The following is a 23011-nucleotide window of genomic DNA, read 5'->3' as shown; positions in this document are numbered from 1 at the left end:
GGTTAAAATGAACTGCGGTTCAGCTTGGGACCAATGGTCAAATTCCAAGTGGGAACGCTATGTCGCTAGGCCATGTCTCCCGCTGGGAAACATGGGCATTTTCACTGTAAAGAATCAGTATTCTAGGCACCACATGAAATTCAAGTGACCATACATGTAAAGGAAATAATTTTTTGAAATAATAAAATCCTATTACATCGAAAATTAAAATACTTACCTGAAAATGTGAAGATGGTGGTTTTCTATGTGTGGTATCGTAAGAAGAGAAGAGTCTTTCAACCACCGCCCCTGGATCACCATCTGCACCAGGTTGGTGATGTTCAGGACAGTCACCAGCCAGCCCTGGTGTGCAGCCACGTCCAGCATTGCCTGAACAGGGAGAACGCATGTTATTTCATGGCACCTGCCCCCTCAGTGGGGGGGTCCGATGATGATAGCCTTAACAAAAAAACAAACAAAACACCCCAAGCATTATACCTCTAAATTACTATTAATTAAAATAGAAACCCAAAAGTAAACTACAGTTGGATTGGAGGGAACACACTGAACCTCTCACAGCATTTTTTGAACATTACTTTGTACAAAGCGCCAAATATTTTAACTTTTTAGGTCAGCAAAGATAAGCAGATAATATTGGCACCTAGTAATAAAACAAAGAGAAAATCTCAGTGTACCTCGAGAGCAAATACCTCTATAATCCACTGTATCAAGAGCGCTAGTTGCCGTGTTTAAAGCATAAATCTCAGGTAGTCTTTTCCAAATTTAAAAGCAATAATGGCAAGGTGATAGGAAGTCTTCTTGCCAAAAATGAATTTTCCCCAGACAGCAGGCTAAAGGCAGAGCCCTGGTTTTCAATGAAAATACTATACCACACACTAAAAGCGGGAAGGACCAGTGGTACATGTGGAAGGATGAGAAGCTATTCATATTAGTCTATACATTTAATCCAATGTTTTATGGACAAACAAATGGCTGCATTTGCTTAAGGCAAAACTAAACAGTGAAATCTTATTTAAACAATGGAGAAGTTTACACAGGCAAAGCTAGTTCAATTAAATTAGATTCTGGTGAATGCTGACTTAAAGACACAGAAGTTAATATCATGATCTGAGGCAGCTACGTTATACAGTTTTAGGAGTGTACTCTCTTGTTTTGGGAAATGAAGAGATGAGGGTAAGAGAAATCAGATGCACCTCGTAAATGCCTAAAATGATACTTTACCGTTTCACTGATGGTAAAATATTTATAAAATGTTGTACAAAATCTATTAGTACATTTTTAGAAATGGTTCTTAAAGGTCTATTATGTTAGTAAAATTGATTTGCCATACTACTTAGTACTACTGAATCAGACATATTTTCCTTCTAAGTTTTGAATTTCCTACTTAGAGTTCTCTAATTTACGAAAAGTAAAATAGTTTAAAAAGCATCTGGCTAAACCAATCTGTGGTCTTTTTATACACATTACAGGGAAATGGATCCACGTCTCTGGATGCCATGGTTAGCGTGACGGAATGGTCAAACTGGTCTTTAGCACCCATGAGCCTACTAATTGTACATCACAAAGCCTAATGGTTGGTATAATAGATATATGTATGTATATGTGTATGTGTGCATATGAATGTGTTTACATGTACAAAGGTATATGTTTGTAAATCTAGGGAAAGCCCACTTCTGTTCTTCCTATTTCTCTGCACAACTGATTTAAACACTTTGTCTTTGAAGTATATGAGACAAGCTGGTCATGAGGAACACTACTCAGACAAAAATAAAAGTATTAGCTCACAAGTCACAACTCGCAAACTCCGTAAGGGAAGAGAAATGAGTAATTATACCTCATGAGTAATGCAGTATCATGATGATGTCAGAAGTTGTAATGTGGAGTAACTATGGTGACTTTACTTGTGATTTTTACATTACAACTTGACTGGAAATAAATTCCAGACCACAAGCTCACATACTAGAAGAGCTGGATGGACGGACCATATGTTTTTAACTTTGAAGTTTTCATGATGAAGTTGAAAGATTTCATAAAATTTATGAGAGTTTCCCACAATCTTTCTTTGTATGATCCAGATGTGAAACGTAAAAAATCATGCAAAGTGATTGCTTACATGAAGTAAATGAAAAGGCTGTATTATGAATTGAAAACTATTATTTATCTTGTTTTAATTTCAAGAAAAGGCAGGTAGGGAGACCAAGAGTCCAGGATGAGAGAAGGTTGTGACTACCCAAATGTGCTGAACAAAATGCTGCCACATGGCTGTGCCCAACCACTCCCTTGTGGGTCCTGTTTTCTCTGCCCGCTCCTGCCACTGCCATAGCACAGACCCTCATCAACTCTCACCTGCAATATTATAAATATCCCTTTATCCTCATTCTCATCTAATTTTTCTTCAATCCATATTTTATACTGTTACCACGGTACATTTTTACAGAGGCAAAACTGATCACGTCATTCCTCTGCTTAAATTTCTTCAATAGCTCCACGCTGTGTAGAGGACAAAAGTTAACGCTTCTCTGCAGGTTCTCTTTTTATAAATCCTGCTCCCTCTACCATGTCTACCTGGGAAATTCCTGTTCATCCTTCAAGTTGAGCTCAAATGTTACTTCTTCCTGTGAAGGCTACTTGATGGACTGTAGGCACTTCTTTTCCTATGTATCTGCTAATCTTGACACATGCCACCACTATCCTATTGTGAATCTTTGTTTACACATGTGCCCATTAAATATAGACTCCTTGATGGCAAGGTTCTGGAAGTAGTCTTTGGAACTGTAGCCCTAGCACAGAGCACTCAAGAAATATTCAATTTATTAAAGAATATTGGTAAACATCCAATTACAATAATTATAACAAACATTCTACCTAAGTTACTGCGCATCTGCCAAAGGCAGCACAGCGCAGGAAAACATTACAAGTTTTGGTGTCAGACATAGGTTTCAACCCTAATTTTGTCCCACTTACTATGCGTAAATTTTGGGAAATCACTTAACCCTATGACCGCTAGATTGCTCACTGATAGAAGGGTGTTATATGTCCATATAGGGGTGTGATGAGGGTAAAATGAGATGATGTATGATGTAAGATATTTACTATACTGCCTGGAACAGTACAGATCTGTTAGGCCTCAATATTAGATCTCAGTAAACAGGTACCTATTTTAACGTTCCTCTATGATGAGATGAAAAGAACACCCTAAAACAACTCATTCTTTCTCAGAGGGACGTCCTTTGGACCTTTGGGGGTTGATTTCTGCACTGAGTAGTACAGGGATTCGAGGAGCAGGGCATGTAAGGTGGGGAGCAAATGCATGGAATGGGCAGAACTGTTCATCAGCAGAGGTGAGCAACTGCAAGAAAGTCAGGGGACACATAAGGCCAAAGACAGACCCTGCAGCCCAGGCCAAACTGGAGGACATGGGCCTCGTTCTCAGTTTGAGTGGACAAGTCTGTGTCACCATGCAGGTAGGTACCTGAAGGGGCTAAGGCTAAGGGATGGTCCAGGTAAATGGGTCTGAGGGTCTGGCAGGTCACCCTGACATACCTCTGCATGACTGAGCCTAGGAAAAGGACTCCCTATGTCTCACTGTCTTTTACAGCGGTCTTCCTGGTAGATGAGAACTAACAGGTGGGACAGTATGGTACTGGCACAAAAACAGACACACAGATCAATTGAATAGGATAGAGAACCCAGAAATAAATCCACGAATTTATGGTCAATTTATCTACGACAAAGGGAGAATATACAATGGAGAAAAGACAGTCTCTTCAATAAGTGGTGCTGGGAAAACTGGACAGGTAGATGTAAAAGAATGAAATTTGAACATTCTCTAACACCGTATACAAAAATAAACTCAAAATGTATTAAAGACCTAAATGTAAGACCGGATACTATAAAACTAGAAAAAAAACACTGGCAGAACACTCTGACATAAATTGCAGCAATATTTTTTTGGATCCACCTCCTAAAGGAAATAAAAGCAAAAATAAGCAAATGGGAGCTAATTAAACTTAAAAGCTTTTGCACAGCAAAGGAAACCACTGACAACGAAAAGACAAGCTACTGAATGGGAGGAGATATTTGGAAATGATGTGACCAATAAGGGGTTAATATCCAACATACAGAAACAGCTCATACAACTCATCATCAAAAAAAGAAACAACCAATTAAAAAATGGTCAGAAGAACTGAATGGATATTTTTCCAAAAAGGAAATGCAGAGGGCCAAGCGGCACATCAGAGGCTGCTCAACATCTCTAATCATCAGGGAAATGCAAATCAAAACCACAATGAGGTATCACCTCACACCTGTCAAAATGGCTATCATCAAAAAGACCACAAATAGATGTTGGCGAGAATGTGGAGAAAAGGGAACCCTTGTGCACTGTCGGTGAGAATGTAAATCGGTGCAGCCCCTGTGGAAAACAGTATGTAGGTTTCTCAAAAAACTGAAAATAGAACTAATATATGATCCTGCAATCCCACTCCTGGGTATATATCCAAAGAAAATGAAAACACTAATTCGGAAGATACATACACCCCAACGTTCATAGCAGCATCATTTACAACTGCCAAGATACAGAAGTGACCTAAGTGTCCATCGATAGATGAACAGATAAGGAAGATGTGGTGTATATATACACAATGGAATACTACTCAGCCATAAGAAAATGAAATTTTGCCATTTGCAGTGAGATGGATACACTTGGAAGGCATTATGCTAATGAAAATAAGTCAGAGAAAGACAAATACTGTATGATATCACTTATATGTGGAATCTAAAAAATATAACAATCTAGTGAATATAACCAAAAGGAAGCAGACTCACCCATATAGAGAACAAACTAGTGGTTACCAGTGGGCAGGCAATACAGGGGTGGGAGAGTGGGAGGTACAAACTCCTGGGTGTGAGACAGGCTACCAGGATATATTGTACAACACGGGGAATACAGACAATATTTTGTAATAACTGTAAATGCAGTGTAACCTTTAAAAATTGTATTAAAAAAAAAAGAACTAATAGGTATATCCTCCTCCTTAGAATGGGGCTGGCTTTGGTAACAGCTGGAGATCATGGCTCAGTTCCCCAAGACACCTCAAAGTTCCTTACAGAGATTTAATACTCAAACAACAGAAGGTTGCTTTAGTACACCGAGGAGAAAAAACTCTGCACATTCTTCCACCTTAGTATTAACGTTAGGCAAATGTTGAATCCCCCTTTACCTCTTACCCATCTTCTACTGGGCATGCTACCCATCAGACAAAGCTAGGATGATTCTAAGTCTACGGGAACAAATGGGTGGAGGCTGACTCCACGCACGAGACTTTCTCCTACTAAGTTAAAATCAACTTCAATTGATTGCTGACTCAGAATTCTTTGTCATCCAGCTGTGAGAGTGGAAATATGATTCCTAGCATTGCACTGATTTGTGAAGTTGCACCACAAATAAAACCTTACCATAATTAACAGAAACTGTGGGGTTGTCATTTATTTATAGGAATGAGTGTGGTTTTGAACGCATTTTAACTGAGGTGCCACTATGAAGCCAGGTGAGAAGCCCAGGTATAAATGAGCTCTGGAGAGACAGTATGGGCTAGGGATGTGGACTCAGAAATCCTGGGCACAAAGCGGGCAGCCATAATAGTTAAAATGAGTATCTTTGGGGCAGAGGTGAGGATAGCAGAGCGACAGTTACCTGGAGGTAAGATGAGGAAACGCAGGAAAGAACAAAGGGGTAAGAGCATGTAAGGGACTCTTAAGGGCACTACTGAAATAACTGCTTACAGTGGTCATTTGTTAAGCATGTACTATTTGTCGGATCCTCTGATAACCATCTTATTAAAGTTACTGAACGAAAACCCATTGTACAGATGAAGACATTGTGGCTCAGAGAGGGAAAGAAATATACCTAAAGCTGCATAGCTCTGGTTAACTGGTACAGCTGGGATTCAAATTCTGGGGAGCTTGACTCCAAAGTGCTTGCTTTTAACTAGTATAGGACGCTGCCTATAAAGTTCAGGATGAGAGGAAAGTGTGTGGAATTCCATCGGGTCCTAGATTAGAACAGAAGATTCCCTGATGAATGTGCTACGAGATAAAATGAGACTTTGAGAAGGTTTCCCGACAACACAATGTTTAAAGCAAACAATAAGTCTGGATGAAGTATAAACAGATGTATAATTCATGAACACTTGATACTGGTTTGAAGATGGTGTGGTATACTAGAAAGAGTCTTGGCCTCAGAGGTTAGAGGCTTGTGCCTTTAAATTAACCGTAAGACCTGAGGCAAATGACTTAATGGTATTTGTTTTTCTCATCTAAAAAATTTTGAAAGCCAAGGAGTTTGATTAGGCTTGTGTCTATCTTCTGTAAGCTTTAATCTTTCATCAATAAAACGCCAATACTCTCACACTATAGTGTTGCTTGTTTTTATAAAGTTCACTTTCTATCTTTCCAGATGGACTGTAACACCCTTGGAGTTAGGGGCAGAAAAGCCTAAGTCAAAAGAGAAGGCAGTCTACAGTAGGCACAGAATAAGATGCAGAGAGAAAAGACCCTCTTGGGATCAGAAGAGGGTTCCACTGCCGGGGCGTGTGAGCAAGTGCCTCACAGAGAAGAGAGGCTTCAGCAGGTCACTGAGACCTCACACAAATTCACTGGAGAGAGGGAAGCTGTGAAGGAAGAGAATGCAAATTGATAGCACTCCTATCACAGGGTCTCAGTCACCTCTGCCAGTTGGAGGTGATGCCTCCTTCCTGGGAAAAAGCACTGTAAAGGAGCATAAAAAGGTTTGGAGTAAGTACTGGGGGAATTAGTGATGTGAATAAAAACCAGAACAGTGTTGAGTCTCGACAGCATGACTTTGAAATAATAATTATAGAAATTATTAGAAACAAGTAGAAATTGTAGAAATAATTAGAAATGTTTTGTGATTGTTTCCGAAAATAATGAGTAGGATTAACTTGGGTGTGAAAGCAGAGAATTCGGATGTTGAGATTTTAGGTTACTGGTGACATCCCTGTTGAAATGGACAACTCTAGGGCCAGTGACAAGTGAAGGCACAGGGGACTGAGGACTGGACCGAGGGATCAGGGAAGGGAGGAGAGACGCCCGGCTGATGAGTAACAGAAACGTTCAGTCAAGCTGACAGGTAAAGAAGTGAGGTGAGAGAGGAGCGTCAGAGGGTGATACCACGGAGGTGATGGCAAAAGTGGTGTGGATATAGTAATGCTTAGAGCAGAGGAGTTTGGGATGCATGCGATTACAGTGTTGAAAAGGTCATCTGCTGAAGCTACTCTGGTGACCGCAGGAGCTGGAATGGAGCTGAAGGCTGTGAACTGGGGTTTGAGGAAGGTGCGGAAAGAGATCCATCCAGACTTAAGAACACAGATGAAAAAGGAATCTTACAGACACAAAGTAAAATATACACGGGTAAAAGAAGGAGGAATCTGAGAAGAAAGATTGGAGAGCTCTGAGGAGGCAGACTTTGATTATTGGCAAAACAGGAAGAATGAGTCAGCTCAGGAGTTTCACAGGGAATGTAGAAATGAGGTGGTGTTTGTGTCTGCCTATGTCTGACTGAGAGCAACAGAGGGAGGGAGAGAGAAAGAAAGGAGAGACGAGATGGGTGAGGAGAGAGGGAGAGGCAAAAACAAAGAGGGGTACACATGCTCTACACAGCCCAGACCTCATCCTCATGTGGAACTCATAGGGCAAACTCAAGAACCCGGCTTTGTGCAAAGGTGAAACCACCACCACTACCCCCACCAGAAACAACCTGCCCCTCATCCCCACAATCAAAATGAACTAGAGTTCAGAGAATGGACACTCTCTGGAAGAGAATGTTTTTATGCTGAAAGGGTCCTGAAGCCAACGGCATGCTTTGTGACTTGAATACACCTCATGTCCTCAATACTTATTTTGAATCGATTTCAAGAATTCCCTAAGCATATCAAGCTGGGTCTTGACGTTTAAATTCAACCACATTTCATAGTGATGTTAACTATATCTGCAAAGGATAGATTTATCCAAATCTACAGATATTTTCCTTTGTTTTCTGCTACTGTAGATTATACTTAAAAATGCAAGCTTGACAATATATCTGTGTTTTGTATCAAATACATTTCATTCAATTATTGTGAAAAGTAGCAGTGAAATATATACAAACTTTACAGAAAGTATGCCCATGTAGTGTGATGAAAATATTTGTACAGTAGTGTGTAGACTATAGAATACTTTTGTAAATAGCTCTTAATACCAAGTATGAGGCAGACATTAGTACTGTCTCCTTTTCACAGATGGGAAAACCGAAACTCACATAAGTCCAGTGACTGTAATCGCAATGGTGAAAAGTGGTAAGTTAAGACTTGATTTTGGTTTTCTAATTTCATTTTCTGTGCTCATCACACTATAGTCCACAACCTCTGAATGATTTACATATACCCTGTCTTATTTCAAGGAGGATTTAAAGTGGTTTACATCTGTCCTTTTTTCCCTACCTAACAGAAAAATGCAGACTCCAGACAAAAGTATTATGCATTTAACTGATTACTGTCTCTGAACAAATTTTGTCAACAGGATTTTTGAAAACCTAAAATTCCAGAATAAATTTTAATCCACCACTTGGTTATAAAACTACATCTTAATATTGATATGCAGGCCTTAAATATCTTTTGAAACATAAGTGAATTCTGGGTTTAAATAATCCAAGTTACTGTGACCGAATTAAGTCAACTTCACTGCAAGGAAATAGCAGCACTGACTTAGGTCACTAAAAGAAAAACTATCATTTTCAATGTGCATCAAGAGGCATGTTAACAGATGCATAATGAGATGTAGCTTTAAGATCCATTGTTAAAACCTTTCTAAACATCCGTTGGCAAAGTCTGTGAATTTAGTCCTCAGTGTCTTCCAGCTGTGGCTGTAGGCTGAGCATATGGAGCGGACAGAGATGCTCCAGCCTCTCTGCTCCCTCTCCGCATTCTGATGACCTGCATTCTCTCTTCTTCCTCCCTTTAGCCTTTCTCCTCTTCAAGGAAACTTTCTCCTTTTCCTCACATCTCCTGATAGTCATCCTAACGTATCTAGTGATAGTGTAGGGACTGCAAAAACCACATGAAAATAAGGTCATGAGGAAGGTTGAAATGGCTAGAAAATGTTGCTACATTTGTTCAAATGAAATGACATAAACATAATACATGGTCAGAGTTGAAGAGAAAGACTTATGTAGTCCAGAGTGAGAAAAAGAAATTTCATTAATTTATAGAAACCAAGTTGTTACTTATGGAGCATCATGAAAGTGAAAAGTACTATGGAAAGATCATCAAAAACAATGAAAGTGTGAGAAACTCACAGCCAAGAGGAGCCTAAGGAGACATGACAACTAAATGTAATGTGGTGTCCTGAATGGAATCCTAGAATAGAAAAAGGACATTAAGTAAACTAAAGAATTCTGAATAAGTATGGACTTTAGTTAATCATAATATATCAATAAAGGTTCATTAATTGTGACAAATGTACCATATTGATGTGAGATGTTAATTACAGAGGAAAACTGAGTGTGGGATATACAGGAAATCTCTGTACTATCTTTGTAACTTTTCTGTAAGTCTATTCTAAAATACAAAGTTTACTTGAAAAAGAAACTATGGAAATTCATCCTAGGCAGCCTGTTAAAACATTAGTTGTTAGACATCTGCTAGAAACTGCACTATTTAGTTCAAGAGCTCCCAGAAGTTTTACAATGATGGGAAAACCTGAAGAAAAGCTTTCTTGACAGAAAGGCACACTCCCTTAAAGGTTCAGGTCAGCTGCAAGTAATGATACAATATTTTGTCAATAATTAAAATGCTATAAGTACATTTACAAGAATCTTTTTCAATAGCAACAGTTGTTCACAGTAACTTTCTCCTGAACTTTTACCCCCAGAAGGTTAGCATTCAGGAAGCTCAGCTGCTGTCTAACAAACTTAATTAATCAAAAAGTCATTTCCGAGCTGTAACTATGAGTAAAAGCGCTTCAAGTGTGCTAGCAAGCCTACAAGTTAATCAAAATGCTAATGCAGTACAAATTAAAGTTGTGATTAACATTTCACAGTAGCTGCTTAAGTGAATTGATCACACAAATGGGTTAAGCATTACTCATTTCCTACAGCCCCAGCCGGGAAAAGGGTTGTTACGTGGGCATGAAGAGAAGAGCTGGAGGTAGAAGGATCCTTCATAATAGCATCATATCATCAACAAACCAGCACCAAATTGTCATTCAAAGGCTTACAGGTAGAGTCATCCAGAGGGAAATAGCCTTCCAAATTATATTATAGTCCTTGAAGGGAGATCACCTGTAAATCCACAAGAGTAAGTGAAGGTGTTTTACACCTCAAAATCCACACATTTCTGTTAGTTTTGGAAATGCTAAATGCATTAGCTCTGTGTTGCGTCTGTAGCGGGGAATGGTGCTTTGTTTTAGGTGTTTTGGGTGTTCTATTGTGGAATTAAAATGTAACTTTGATACAGGATAAAATAAGCACTAGCTGGATGATGATTCTGCACCATAGTGCAGATCTTTGCATCTGGAAGAATAATCACTCAGGATTAAGTTCATTTAAAATTATTTGTTTTGAAATAGACATCCATTAATGAAACCTCACTAGGCTTCTATGGCAAGATATGAGCTCCTGGCAGTCTTGCTAGGAAAGCAGCCTGAATTAGACTTCCCTGTCTCTATGAATTTGATAAGGTCACATGAATGTTTACAACAAACAGACTACATTTGTTAGTAGACAATTCAAATTTGGCAGATAATTTTAAAAACATTGTGAGAATCCACACACAGTAAATCTCCCTTTTCAATCCTCTCTTAAGAAAGAACTAGAAAGGAAAAAGTGAAATATTTATTCATTCCATTCACCCATGATATATTGAGAACTATTATGTGCCAAGAATTATGCCCAAGTCACCTTAACAGTCAGTGACACTATAAATAGTTATTGATGAGGTTCCAGCATATTTTGAATATGAATCAGAATCCTCCAAATGTATGCTCATAGTATTAATATTCCTTGAAACATACCCATAAAAATATAAAAGATATATTTAAAACTTAATAGTGTAATTTTCGCCTTAGGGTCCTTTAAAGACTTCAGTTGCAGAAATGAACTCTTTGTAGATTACTAATTGTGTATAATCCAGTTTTGGAAGTCTAAAAATTATTTATCACCCTTCCATCTTCTTCTCAAAATGATTTGAAGCTTTCTGAAGCCTATTGTGCTGTACTGTCCACTTAAAGATAAGCTTTTCATTTGATCTAATCATAATAACTATAAGCATTTAAAACATGTGAAAGGATTCTACTGAGAATGTATAGGAGATTTTATCTACCATTGCTACAGCAAAACATTTCTTACAAGTATTGGATTAAGGATTTGACCAAGTACTCCTTTTGTTAAGCTCGGCACCACCTGGACTATTTTCACTGCTAACTGTATTTGACACTCTGATTCTAGAACTTGTTCATTTAATTGACACTGACATTCTTCAATACATTTAATTTATAGCCCACTGAGCCTGTGCTTAGTGCATCCATAGGTAAATACTCCTCAAAGGTTATGTTAGCCTTGCTCCATGGCAGTTCTATCTCCTGGTATCATCAAATATTTCTAGCTTTTTAATCTACTAAAAATGGGGATCATTTGTTAATAGAAATACAGACCCAGCTATAGTCAAAGTATCTCTCAGTTAAAATAACCAGATCAATAAAAAATATTCATATCATTGTATCTTTTGCTTCCCTTATCCTATTCTTTTCTATTCTCAGACTCTAATATATGCATACATTCATATCTTAAGTTTATTGATTAAAATACTTAAAAGAATAGTTTGAAGACACAATGTGTTTTCAGAATAGCTGTGGGTTATAGAAAATATATGATACTAGTTATTTGAAATGTAATACACTTTAAGTTTATCAGAAACTGTTAGAGAGATAAAGAGGTCAAATTATTGTTTTGAAGTTTGGGCTAAACAACAACCCTACCAATAAACTTTTAGGGATTCGGTTTTGCAAATTTAAGAGGGTTTTCTGAATAGAGGAAAGCATACCAGTTCCTACATTTCCCCCCTTTCTCTATTTATGCAGCTTATTAAAGTTATTTTTTGACAAGCACCTTTTGTGACAATTGATAAATCCTATTGGAACATGATAACATTAATTTGAGTGGTATATGAGTTACATATTATCTCGTGTGAAAGAGAAGAAAGGCTGGAAACTTAGTTGTTCAAAAAAACTTGGGCCTTAAAGAAAATGATGTAAAATGACAGCTCCTATATTAAAGTCAGATGCAAGAATTTATGAAACAATGGAAACTTACCCACCAGAACACAGCTCCTTAAAGGTCTTCCTTTCAGGCATTGAATCACCTAAATTATTTTCAAAGCCAGTCTCCTGGTTTACCTTTTGCCTACTTCCATTAGTGTAATGGAACATGAATTCAATCTATATAAACATGTGCCTTGGTATACAGAATACAGAACTTCACACTCCCTCAATAGTAAAGAGGAGATGTCTGTTATCTTTTGGGGGAATTGGTAGTTCTGTATCTTGGGACAGGGAATCTCTGAGATTGCCTATTGTTACTAGACGTTTGAAGTTTTTCAAAAAGGACCAGGGGGATGGACAAAAGCTGCCTCCAGGGGAGCCCCGCTAGTGGTGGTGGTGGTGGTTACCCAGTGAAAGAAGCCAAGAACCTAACCTAAGCAGAGAAGGCAAACGGTGAAGAATGAAAGAGGAATATAAAATGTGTGTATGTGTGTTGTAATAGTAAACCTAAGCACAGTCATTATAGTGTGCATCACTACTTATTATTAGGAGTATCTTATAATTATTATGGCATTCCTTTTTCTTCCTGTGGTTGTATCAGCAATCTGATCTTTCCCCCATTATTTCCAATTACTGTAGTTTTAGGGGAGACTCTGAGGAAGTAAAAGGCTAATTCACTGCGTTACCTAGCATGATATAAAAACCTCGAGAAGGATCATAAGCAGCTGAAACAAAAAACATATCAACTGGACACTACAGAGTGATATAATAAAGCAATTACAAATATCAGTCATATTAACAAGTCCCTCTTGGAAACTGGTTAAAGTAATTATAGGCAGACTGTTGAAAGGGAACTAGAGTAATTAAAGGGAGGTGACTTGAGTATACATTGAAAAGAAGGGATTAATTAAAAAATATTATTCATGTTCTAGTGGGAATTCTTGGTCTAAAAACATGTAGAAACTCCTGTGAAGTTCTCACATTTTAAAATGAATCCTGACTAGGCCATGAGTACAATTTTCAGATCCATCTTTACAGGGCAAAGGGAACCCAGTAAGATAAACTTATATTAAATATCCAACCTATGCTGAAAACTGTTTTTCTTTCTGCTATGATCTTGGGAAAGTTACTTAGTCTTCATCTGTAAAATAAGGATAATAACTGTACTGCTTCCTTGGAGTATTAGGGCAAATGAGTCTATGCAATACGAAGCAAGTAGAACAGAGCCTGGTACAAAGAAAATCCTCAATAAAAGTTCACCAGCACCACTGTTAATGATGGCCTGCCTTATGCACCGTCATTAAATAGCAATTTTTTGGTGTGGAGTACAGGGATGGTATGCAGTTCTCCAAATATTCTGGTTGAATTTGGTATTTAATATACATTAATTCCAATTTCAATTTGGAAGCATAGGTTTCCAGAGATCTTTCTAATCAATCTACACTGTCATATTTCTGTGTGTGTGTGTGTGTGTGTGTGTGTGTGTGTGTGTGTGTGTTCTCCTTTCATGAGGTGTATCTTGTAGTTGTTAAGAGTATTACTGTGCACACAGATGTTTTGATCTATTAAACCTAGGCTGCAGGCTAGATAGCATTAGCTGAAGGGTAAATATGGCCTCTACTATATCTGAAAGCAACTTTCCAGAATTAACTCAGCAAACTGACAGCACAATTACACTTTGAATCACACAGCCCTTTGGTCCTCAGATCACTGAGTCAGCTCCTCAAGCCATGGTTTCCCTTTTTTCCTTAAACATCTGAAAGTGTCCAGTTACTGGGCAGTTTTGCTGTAGATACCACAGAGGAGGTAGTGGGCATGGTTAAGATATAAACCTGTACTCATACTATTTGGCTTGGTATTTCATTATTTTTCACTTAAACGAAGATGATTTTAACGTAAAGACTTAGGGCGCTTAGGAAAGATCAGCGCTATTAGAGCAGGATTTAAAGTCCTGCTATCTCCATTTGGTTTCAGCATGGACTCCCTCAAAAGATCACCTTTTAACGAAGTTATCTGACTTCTTTCAAAACCAATTTCTTTGTCCCTTGATTAAAAAAATAGTGTGGGGCTAATCAAAACACCAGACACTTTTCATCAGTTCTGACTCTGCCAACAAATTTGAAAAATTTAGGCAAGTCACTTTAATTTTTGGTATTTCTTATGTATCATCTTCCCATAAAAGCTAACATAAAGTTTTTCTTGGGAACATCTGGCACACAAAATATGTCACATCATTTACTACATATTACAAATATATTTTAGAGTTCACATAATCAAGAAGAGGATCTCAAAGACTAATGGCAAAAATAATTCCATAATTGCTCAATTTATAAACTAGTGTATTTTAAGCAGGTTTAAAAAATTTGAGATACATACAGAAATTTTTACTCTTATTTTTGTTGGGTGGGATGGAGATGGAAATGCTAGTAACAGTAAAATATTAAGAACCATAACAAAAACACCTTAAACCCAAAAATGACACAAATGACCTTGATACATAATTTCAAATGGGTACAAGAAGAGAAGGCAGGCTATACTGTGCATTCTGACCTCAAGCCAGAGTGAATACTACTACAACAACTATGTTTTTCTTTTGTAAAAGATTCCCAAGGACACGGGTAGCCATACAGAGTTTTCATAATCTAAATGGTAGCTCATGTAAAAGGTACATTTCTATAAATTAAAGGGAATAAAAAATTTAGAGTTAAATGACCATGAAAAAGCAAGGAAGTAAAAGAATTACTAAGAATGAGGAGACTAAGATAGACCTAGTTTGAGTCCTCAAATCATTGTTTACTTTATAAATATTAACTAATGTCCCACTCTTGTAAGGTGTTATTTTTACTCAGACAGCAGGGGTTCAGTGACTTGCCTAAGGCCTTATACTAAGGCTCTAAGGAGCAGAGCTGAATTTATAGTAAGAGCTGGTGGCACCGAGTCCCATACACAGAACACAAGGTCATGCTGATGTCCCATGAGGGCAGTAGTATAATTTTCAATCAGCCAGCAGGACTGCAGCTTGGAAAACTGCTTGAACCAATGCTTTCTAGGCCAACGGTATCCATGTATCAAATGAGAACAATAGGGTACAATGATGAAAACTGTCACTCAGTCATGGAAAATTTTATCAAGTCACTGACTTCCCCCCCAGATTTTCCATTAGCAACCCTAATATTCTTTCCTCTTCCTGACTTGTTACTTTTATCACAATCTTACAAAGAAACTGCAGGAATGAGAGGATTTAGGATATGAAGCTGGTTGCCATCTCTTTACAACTAAGTTTCTTTCCAGGTGGCTTCTGAAAAGCCAGATCCATATTTATAAGCATAACTAATGTTATAATTTACACTAAAGGAAAACTGCACACACAATGTCTGACAACAGGGAACTAATTATGTAAAGTATGACCTGCTTATGAAGAAATATAGTGCAGCCATTAGAAATTATGCTTGAGAAGAATATTTAATGTTGTAAATTATTAAGTTAAAAAAGGTTATAAAATAACATGATAAAAATGTGCAAAGGAAGAAAGTGAGAGAGCAAGTGTGTATTTGTGTAAATGCAAAAAGAAAAAGAAACTCTGAGCCTCCAAAGACAAAAAAGAACTATACACAACTACTGTAGTTAGTAAACTTGTTTTTTGCAGGAGTAAGCGTTAGCCATTCTAAAACTACGTCAGAAGTATTCTAGAATGGAGGAATTAAGTAAACATATTTTGATTAATGAGAGCCAAGTTTCTCACGGGTGGAGAAAAGAGTTACAATTTAAAAAAGGGGAAGGCTAAAATGAACCCTTGGTGTTAAACTGGAATTGGAGGTATTAGAATGAACTCATGGTTTTATGAATACAAATGTTTACCACATACCCAAACACACACACACACACACACACACACACAGACACACACACACACACACACACAGCTAAGTAGACATACAAATAGATATAGATGTGTATGTATACATACTTATATTTCCTAGCTTTGCTCACTGAGGGGGCCAGAGGCAATAATACCCAGGTAGTGATGGAGTCAACAAGCACCCAGATTTTAGTCTCTAAAACCACTCTCTAATAAAAACAAACACTCGTGAGCCTATACTTATAAATAAATAAATAAACAAATAAAGTAAATAAATAAATGGAGGAAAACGGAAATTCTGGGAATGATGGAAATAGAAAATCACAGTAGTAATAATTGTTTCAGGCAAAAGTCACCAATGGATGATGAAAATAATATAGGAAAATATGATGAGAAACAGGATAACTGCATAATCTCCAAGTATATCACCACAACATATTAGTTACAAAAGGAAAAAAAGTAATTTTACAGTGGAGAAACCTGGCAGACACCACCTCAAGTGTACAAAGTTAACATCCCCGGTAATAACACACATCCATGTCACAAGTCTCCCGATATGATACACCAAGAGGGCAAAACATCAATTCTATGGTATTCTTGCCAGTAATATATAACTTCAATGTAATTATGAGGGGATATCAGGCAAACCCAAACTGAGGGACAGCTCTATAAGATACCTGGCCAATACTCCTCACAAGTGCCAACGTCCTGAAAGTCAAGGAGACTAAAATGGACATGACAACTAAATGCAATGTGGGATCCTGGACTGGATCCTGGAACAGAGAAAGGCATTAGTGGGATAAAATCCAAATGGACAAAACTGGAATGAGGTCTGTAGATTACATAATAGGATTGGATCAGTACTGAGGCAAGATGTTACCATTAGGGGAAGCTGGGTGAAAGATATATGGAAATTTCATTGTACTATTTTTACAAACTTTTTATGTCTGAAGTTATTTCAAAATGAAAAAATTAAAAAAAAACTTTGAATTAAAATAAATTAATTCATTAACCAAAAAAGAGCCTCATACTGATGGGGGTGAAGATATAATTACTATGAATGACTTTAATTTTAATACATTGTTTTTCCAAATTTCTACAATGAAGTGTGTTACTTTTATAATTAAAGAGAAAACTGCTTCTCTTTAGGTGTTATTTAGGAGTAAAAAAATATCAAGAAATATAAATATCCACGAAACTGTACATAATATCGAAATAGAGGCTAAAAGTACCTGATTGAATCCTTTTCCCTTACAGTAAATTTAGAAATAGACTTCTTGTGAAACCACTAATTCCTATTATTATATAGCCTTTGAATCATTATTAACTGAGTGGTGAAAAGGTATGCATGAGTTGACATACATTGTAACTTTTATATATGATATAAATATGTACACCTATTAAGTATACCTGTAAGTATAAAAATTTAATTCCTCCTGCAACATCTCTCCAACCCTTCCTGACCCCTGAGTTCATCAACAGGTCAGTGTTTGAGGGGGAAAAAATAGCTAGAGGAAACACAAATGAGTATCCAGGCCCACAGCTAAAACTTTAGGAACTTTAACCTTCGTTTATAAAGTGTGACTAATAAAGAGTGGCAAACCATCTTCCTAGAGAGATAAACCAAATGTTAGTTACAAAAAAGGTGTAAAAATAATTTACTTGTTGATTATAGCCTTATTTCCCTTCTAATTCCTGATAGTTTGTGCATACTCTATTTTACGAAACAGGCCTATTCTTTTAAATAATAAAATTAAGCGTTTTTTTTTTCCTGATCATAAAATTGTTAGCAGCTCATTTGAAAACATTCAAACATTTCAGAAAAGCATAAAGAAGAAATTAAAAATCATCCCAAATGCTGCTACACAGAGAAGCCTACTTAATCTTTTGGTCAATACTATTCTGGATCTTCTTTCTAGATATATTTTCATATATTTATGTAGATATTCTACACAGATACAGAATTAATAAATGGAATTGTAATATTTGGCAGTGTTCTATAACCTGAAAGATTCTTGGGTTATTTCTAAGTCTTTAATTTTGCAAATGCCTATACACAAATCTTCACTGACTCATTTATTCTACCTTTAAAAACATCAGTCCTTTGAAAATCTTAAAAATTGTTTTTTATATATAAATGTCCAAAAAACCATAATGTAGAAAATCAAAATCTCTTATAAGCTCAATCCTTTAGGTGTGCTTCTCCCACCCTGCTCCTCTCACCATCATCTCCCAGCAAATGGCAGCTCCATCTTTCCACTTGCTCTGGAGAAAAGCTTTGGAATCATCTTTGGCTCCTTGCTCTCCCTAAAAACCCTTGCCCAATCCATTAGCAGATTCTCCTTAAAAAAATATACAGGACCCAACCAATTTTCACCAGTCTCACCCATACCAACCTGGTCCAGCCACCATCATTTCTTGCCTAGCCTTACAGCTTTCAAGGTATAAAGTTCATTGATATGGTTTCAGATTCCACATTGTAACTAACTAAGGAATATAACATGTCAAGGTTTTGTATAGTATCAGAGAATATCTACAATTTTCTGAAAAGGCTATAAAAATACTCTTCCTTCTTTAAACTACATATCTCAGTGAGGCTGGATTTCCTTCATATACTTCAATTAAAACACCATATTGTAACAGACTGCTTGCAAAAGGTGTTAAACGAATTTAGCTGACTTCTATTAAGCTAGACATGAAAGATACTTGCAAAAATGTAAAATGCTATTACAGTTCTCACTAATTGTTTTGGAAAATAGTTATTTTTCATGAAAAATCATTACATAATAATGGGTATATTAGTGTTATTTTAAAATGAAGTAATAAATATTTGAGAATGTTTCCATTTTCATTAATATGGTAAATACTCATAGATATAGCCACCATAACCATTAGTGAACCACTGCTCTACAGCTTCCCTCTCATTCAGAGTAAAATCCAAAAGTCTTACCATGGTTTTACAAACTCCCTACGTGACCTGACCCCATTTTATCTATAATCTCCACTCCCACCTCTCTCTGACCTCATTTCTACCCACCCCTTTTCATCTTTTTTACAATGGCCGCCTTGGTTTTTCTTGAATATACCTAGTAAGTTCCTACATGAATCCTGGTACTAGCTCTTCTTAGTGTTTGGAATAACCCCACAGCTCACTCCCTTCCTTTGTTTCCTAAATGTCACCTCATAAGAAAGACAGTCCCAGAATACCACATGAAAAAATAGTACAAAATGGCACCCTCCATCTTTCTCCATATATCCTTTATTATGCTTTATTATTATTTTAAAATAGCAGTGATCACCACTTGACTTATATTTTTAATTGTCTGTCTTCGCCATCTCTAGTGAAAGCCCATTACAGCAGGTTTTCTTCTGTCTTGTTCACTGCTGTATACTCAGAACCTAGCAAAGTACCTGGCACTTAGTTTACCTTCAGTAAATTTTGATTGAATGGATGACTAAAATTGTTATCTTACTGCATTTATATTTGCTTTTCCTTTAAAAATCCTTAATTTGAGTCACCAGATTTTTCTCGACAATGCTACAATAAAAATCTTTAAATGAAAGTATATTTTATTCTAAAAAGAAAAAAAACAGAAAGAATGGGAGAAAATGTAGGTAATTAGAAATGACTTTCATACCTGACATACTCTGAGAGCTTGGTCCAACACTGTTTTGGTATCAGTGTCATAATCTGGGCAGGGCAGCATGGTTCGGCTGAGATGTGCCTGCAGTAGGAGATGAGCTTTGGTGTGAGGGCTGTCAAATGAATGAGGATTTGATTCCAACGGAAGACATTTTGCCAGTTCGCTATTCATATGATCTTCATTGTGTCTTACTGGCAAATCTGTGTATTCTTCTGCATCCTGAAAAAACAAACAAACCCATATATATATAATGTACATATAAATGTACTGTATCAAAAGTATAATATTTAATGTATTTCTTAGCTTTAACTACTGACATTTAAAACATGCTTTAGAAAAACTGTAAAATAACCATATCCCTTAAAATTCTGCTTTGGTCAGTACTACTATTAATATTAAGCAAAAGCTAGTAATGTACAATACATCTGAAATTCATGAACGCTCTTCTTATTTATCCAGTCAACAAAAACAATACAGATCCTAGTAAGCATCAAATGTTATGCTTGACAGTGGACCCGGGCAACGAACCAGAAACTGAGAGTTCATCAGGGAAAAACAAGTCCTGAAAGTGGAAATGAATGTTATGATATGGTAAGCACAGAGTGCTGAAGGGATATTCAGTTTGGGCACTTAGTTATTTTAGAAGGTCAGGGAAAGCATCTTGGAAAAAGAGATATTTAAGTGAGGATCTATAGAATGAGTGGAAGAAATAAGACAGGGCTGGGAGAAAGGGGGATGAGGATAGGGTTGGTGAGATAAGAAAAGGGTGAAGACCAGGATCATTAACTTAAGACTTACTGTAATAAAATTAGATTAAAATAAAATTGTTCAAAATTGGGGGTTTCTAGTTCCACATGCAAGGAGCTTAGAAGCCATCACTCCATTCTAGCAAGTAAAAAGCTGAACAGGTTGAAAAAACCAACAACTCATCTTGAATCCATGAGAAGGCAGAACACAGGGCAAACCGCTGCCTCCAAGATTGGAAACAGGCAAATGCAGGGAGTCACGGCTAAGAGGAGCAGAGGCTCACAAGCAGAAAATGCCTCGGGAATCAGTGTCGAGGTAAGAAAACCTGAACTGTAACTGATGAATTGTGGGAGGTTCAGTGCAGACAACTCCGAGAGCTAAAAACTCCAGGGGGACCCAGTCGTAGGGGGCCCCCACAATACTGTGAAATTTACCTTTAGGAGCTCAACCAGATTCCCACAGTAAATATCAGAGAAAAATCGCCTTGGGCTTCTAGCAAGGGGAGGGGAAAAGAACCATCCTGAAATACGTTAGAGCACTCTGTCCTTAACAAGGCCTGCTCTCAGGAGAAACTAGTTAACTGGAGCCTAACCCTGCTGGGATATATTATGAGAACCTAACTGACCTGGGGAATGGAAGTACCCAACTGCAACCAGCTCAAGCTTTGCGTGTGGGAGAAGGGAAATACCCCACTCCAGCTCACTCTAGCCATCCTGTCCCACCTAAGGGGTGAGGGTAGAAATGGCTGTGAGGTTCACAGTGCAGAGGCACAGACTCACGGAAGACTTGGGACCTAATCATTGGACCAGAGAATATTTCCCCTACACCGCCATGCCCCACCTCACCACATTACTAAAGCCCTATTTATAGCAGTTCTTTTTACCCAGTACATTATGTCCAGCTATCAAGAAAATTACAAGGTATACCAAAAGGCTAAAAACACAATTTGAAGAAATAGAGCTATCATCAGAACCAGACATGGCAGGGATGTTAGAATTATCAGATCAGGAATTTAAAACTATGATTTATATGCTAACGGCTCTGACAGATAAAATAGACAGCATGTAAGAACAAATGAACAATGGAAGCAGACAGATGGAAATCCTAAAAAATAATCAAAAGGAAATGGTGAATACAAAAACACTAACAGAAATGAAGAATGCCTTTGGTGAGCTTATTGGTAGACTGGACATGGTTGAGGAAAGAATTTCTGAGCTAGAGGATATATCAATGAAATCTCTGAAAACTGAAAAGCAAAGAGAACAAAGACTGAAAAAAACACAAGAGAATATCCAAGGACTGTGGGACAATGACAAAAGATGTAACATATATATGATGGGAATACCAGAAGGAGTAGAGAGAAAGTAAGAGAAGAAATATTTGAAACAATCATGATTGAGAATTCCCCTCCTCTCTAATTAATGTCAGACACCAAACCACAGATCCAGGAAGCTCAGAGAGCACTGAACAGAATAAACAGCAAAAAAAAAAAAAAAAAAAAAGTTACACCTAAGCATATTATCTTCAAACTACTAAAAATCAAAGATGAAGAATCCCTGAAAGAAGCCAGAGGGAAAAAACACCTTACCTGTACAGGAACAAAGGTAAGTATTACTTCTGAATTACTCTCTTCAGAAACCATGCAAGCGAAAGGAGAGTGGCATGAAATGTTTAAAGTGTTGAGGAAAAAACCCCACCAACCTAGAATTCTATATCCTGTGAAATTATCCTTCAAAAGTGAAAGAGAAATACAACTTTCTCAGACAAATAAAAATTGAGTTAATTTGTTGCCAGCAGACCAGTAGACCTGCCTTGCAAGAAATATAAGAAGTTCTTTGGAGAGAAGGAAAATAATATAGGTCAGAAATTTGGATCTATATAAAGAAAGGAAGAACCCTGAAGAAAGAATAAGTGAAGGTAAAATAAAAACTTTTATGTTTTTTATTGTTAATTGATCTAACAGACAACACTTTGTTCATAATAATATTTTTGAACAATTATGTATGCTTATGTATGTTATATGCTTATGTATATGACTTGTCTTATATATAAGTGATATAAATGACAGCAATGATACAAGAGATGGAAGGAAGGAATTATGACTATTTTATTATTATAAGATTCCATACCCATTAGGTAGTATAGTATTATTTGAAAGTGGAATCTGATTACTTGTAAATGTACGTTGTAAACTCTAGGGCAACCATTAAGAAAAGCAAAAAAAGAAGTATAGCTGATATGCTAAGAAAGGAGAAAATGGTATCATATAAACAGCTCAATTAAGACCACAAAAGACAGAGAAAGTAGAAGACAAAAACAGGAACAGAGAACAAGGGCAACAAATAGAAAACAGTAAGAAATATTTGTTGAATATCCACCCTATGAGGGAGACAGACATTATTCAGTCACATAAATAAATGTGAATTTGATATGGTGACAAGTTCTATGA

At 37.0% G+C, this 23011-nt stretch overlaps 1 protein-coding gene across 1 annotated transcript in view; it reads right to left on the bottom strand.

Moving 5' to 3' along the window:
• ASCC3 (activating signal cointegrator 1 complex subunit 3) overlaps window positions 1-23011 on the bottom strand; it is a 317774-nt gene that overhangs the window by 9725 nt on the left and 285038 nt on the right. Inside the window, exons 37-38 of the mRNA XM_007469886.1 lie at window positions 19810-20034; window positions 218-369 (exon numbers count right to left, since the gene is read on the bottom strand). Of these exons, the coding sequence (XP_007469948.1) occupies window positions 218-369; window positions 19810-20034 (377 nt within the window). The remainder of the gene's footprint in view (window positions 1-217; window positions 370-19809; window positions 20035-23011) is intronic.

This window comes from Lipotes vexillifer, unplaced genomic scaffold (genome assembly GCF_000442215.2).
Source record: "Lipotes vexillifer unplaced genomic scaffold, Lipotes_vexillifer_v1.1 scaffold2083, whole genome shotgun sequence".
Lineage (NCBI taxonomy): Eukaryota > Metazoa > Chordata > Mammalia > Artiodactyla > Lipotidae > Lipotes > Lipotes vexillifer.
This window is presented reverse-complemented; position numbering and strand designations above follow the sequence as displayed.